The sequence below is a fragment of the Sciurus carolinensis genome, chromosome 9 (genome assembly GCF_902686445.1).
Source record: "Sciurus carolinensis chromosome 9, mSciCar1.2, whole genome shotgun sequence".
NCBI lineage: Eukaryota > Metazoa > Chordata > Mammalia > Rodentia > Sciuridae > Sciurus > Sciurus carolinensis.
The window spans coordinates 101,119,798-101,122,473 of NC_062221.1; the positions used below are offsets into that span (position 1 = coordinate 101,119,798).

At 40.1% G+C, this 2,676-nt stretch overlaps 1 protein-coding gene across 1 annotated transcript; it reads right to left on the reverse strand.

Annotated features, from left to right (window-relative positions):
- Positions 1-282: 282 nt before the first annotated feature.
- On the reverse strand, positions 283-2,454 carry Csnka2ip (casein kinase 2 subunit alpha' interacting protein). The gene has a single exon (XM_047565517.1). The coding sequence runs from the start codon at positions 2,452-2,454 to the stop codon at positions 283-285; it is 2,172 nt and encodes a 723-aa protein (XP_047421473.1).
- Between the last annotated feature and the right edge of the window lie 222 nt (positions 2,455-2,676).

Here is a 2,676-nt window from a genome sequence, read left to right on the forward strand (position 1 = left end):
CAGATGGATGATGTATTTTTGTTATTTGACCAACTATGATAAATTTACTGAGTAAAAATTATATAGTGGCTACTATAAGGCAAATAGTTAAAAATACAGGATTTCATTTTTAACTTCTAGGAGATCATAGTCTTATTTAGCTAGCAAGTAGCCTTTAAAATAATAGTTCTCCTAAAATAGAATCATACTTACTTTTTACTAAGAAAATTAATTATTATGATAGAAAATCAAACATTAATCTTAAAGAACTAAGAGATCATTGCTTTCAAAGAGACAGTTAATTTAATCAGGATTTTTAGTTTGGACGCTTTGGAAAAATTTGAGCAGCACGTTTGAACCCTTTGTTGCTTTTCTGATGGTGGGATTCCTCACAGACTTTGTTTTTGGAGGTGGTGACTGACTTTTATTTGATTTTCCAGGAAGTGGCTGGTGATCTTTATTGAATATAAACTCCAGCCAGGAGACCCCTGGAGGCAACCGGTGGTAGCTAAGTACCTTGGTGACTACACAGCCTGAGAGGTCAGGTGGAGCAGAGTCTTTTAAAGGAGGGAGTAAGGAGGGTAAGGCAAAAGAGGTAGAGGAAGAAGAAGATGGAGAAGAGGAGGCAGAGGAAGAGGAGGAGGAAGAGGAGGAAGAGGAAGGAGGTTTTGGGATGTGGGGTTTTAGCTGAGAATTACTATTCTTTTTAACATAAAGTAGCCAGTCAATAGCCTGGGGCTGTTGACTTAGGACTCTCTTCTCTGGGGTTGTCAACCATGTTTTCTTCACATTGAGCCCTTGGATGATACTTGATTCAGAAGAGGGTAAAATCTGTGATATCTTCTTCATTTCTTCAATACTGTCATCAGGGACTTCATCAGGCTGATTTTCTTTCAGAGGCAATGAAACACAAGAATTCTCTGGTAGGCAGAGGATGAGAACTAATTTCACCTTTATTTTCCCCTCACAACTGACCTCAGGTGTTGGTATAACAAACAGTGTTGCACAGCGAGGATCTCTCTTTCCAGTAAGATGTTTACACTGAGATTTTATGCAGGAAGCACAAACTAAACAAACTGTATATGTTGTTGAAAGGCGGGGACCAGGACGAGGATTTGGCTTTCCCCTCATCCTTCGAAAGAGAATCTGTCTAGAGAGATCCTTCTGGATTCTAGACTTGGAGATAGAATTGACAATTTTATTTAACACTTGCTCAGGGACAGTTCCACCTTTAACAATGCAAGGATTACTATAATCTAAAGTCCATGGAATTTCTTTATCTGATTCTTTCTTTGTGCTAAAACCGAAGCTGTTTTTACTCGGGAGTCTGGAACCTACTGTTGAAATTGCTGTGCCCCTGATGTAGGGTTTGGTGCTTGAGGGTGACATGCCTGAGACATTCGGTTTCACTTGGGATGATGGTAGTTCTGTAGCTTTGTGTTTGTCACTTTGTGAAGTGGCACTCTGAAACTTGGGGTGACAAACTAGTGAGCTGAAGCTCCGAAAGTTATGATCAAAGGTAAATGTCGTCTGAGACTTAGACTGAAACAATGGAAAACTCTGAGACTGGTGGACAGACTGTGTTTTCCTTAATTTTATATGGGACAAAGATGAATTCAGAACATTGGAGTTCAGTACAGATGTTTTCTGAGGTCTGGAGGCAGGTAAGGGTGAATTCAGAGTCATTTGTTTCGGCTGCAAAAATGGTGATGTTGAAAGGTAGTTAAGTGTTTCAGATTTGGTTTTGAGTGATGGTGAACTCAGAGATCTTTGATTGCGTTCCAATAAGGGTGTCCAAAGGCAGTCCAGTGATGTTTTCTGAGATTTTGATTGAAGTGATGTTGGGCCAAGGGCTCTTTGGTTTGGTCCTAAAGAAGGTGGTGTATACATGATGTTTAGGGAAGGTGTTTCTTGGTGTCGGACAGCAGAAAATGATGAACTTGGGACCCTTTTAGACTTCAGTGAAGATGATGTACAGTAAATGTCTAGGCTTGAAGATGGAGGTTTGGGGAGGGGTAGTTGTGAGCTCAGGACTGTTTGATTGACCTCCAATAATGATGGTGTCTTGTTGAAGTTAGATGAAGATATAGTCTGTGGTTTAGGGTGCAACAAAGGTAAGTTTAGGTCTTTTGAAATGGGATGTGATGATCTTCCACGGTAGAGGCCTGGTGATGGTGTGACTGGATATTTGGAGTCAGATAATGGTGATTTCATAGCCCTGTTGGGGAAGCCCTGTGAAAGTGTCACTTGAGACTTGGGAGGAGGCACTACTGAGCAGCTTTGGACCATCTTGTTAGAGCTTAATGAAGGTGCTACAATGTTTCTGCTATGGGATTGTACTTTGACCACCGGTTGGTTATTGAGTTGATTTAGTTTTCCAGCAATGCAGTTTTGTCTTAATGATTGTGCTTTTGCCTGTTGGTAAGAGTGGCCTAATGGCACAAACTGTTGATCATAACATGTTAATGGCAACATCTTGTGCTGTGGTGGGTTTCTTTTTAAAATCAGTTCCTATTCGGGGATGTTTTAGTAGCTGTTAGAGTCTTTTAAGCCAGATTCCATTGGCAATGGACATTTTAAAATAAATACTATTTAGTAGTTTCTAACTTCTATCTTGCCACCTTCTCTGTTAATTGCCAAAATTCATAGGATGTTTCAAGATTAAGGTGTAGATGAGACTGGGAGGAAAAGTCAACA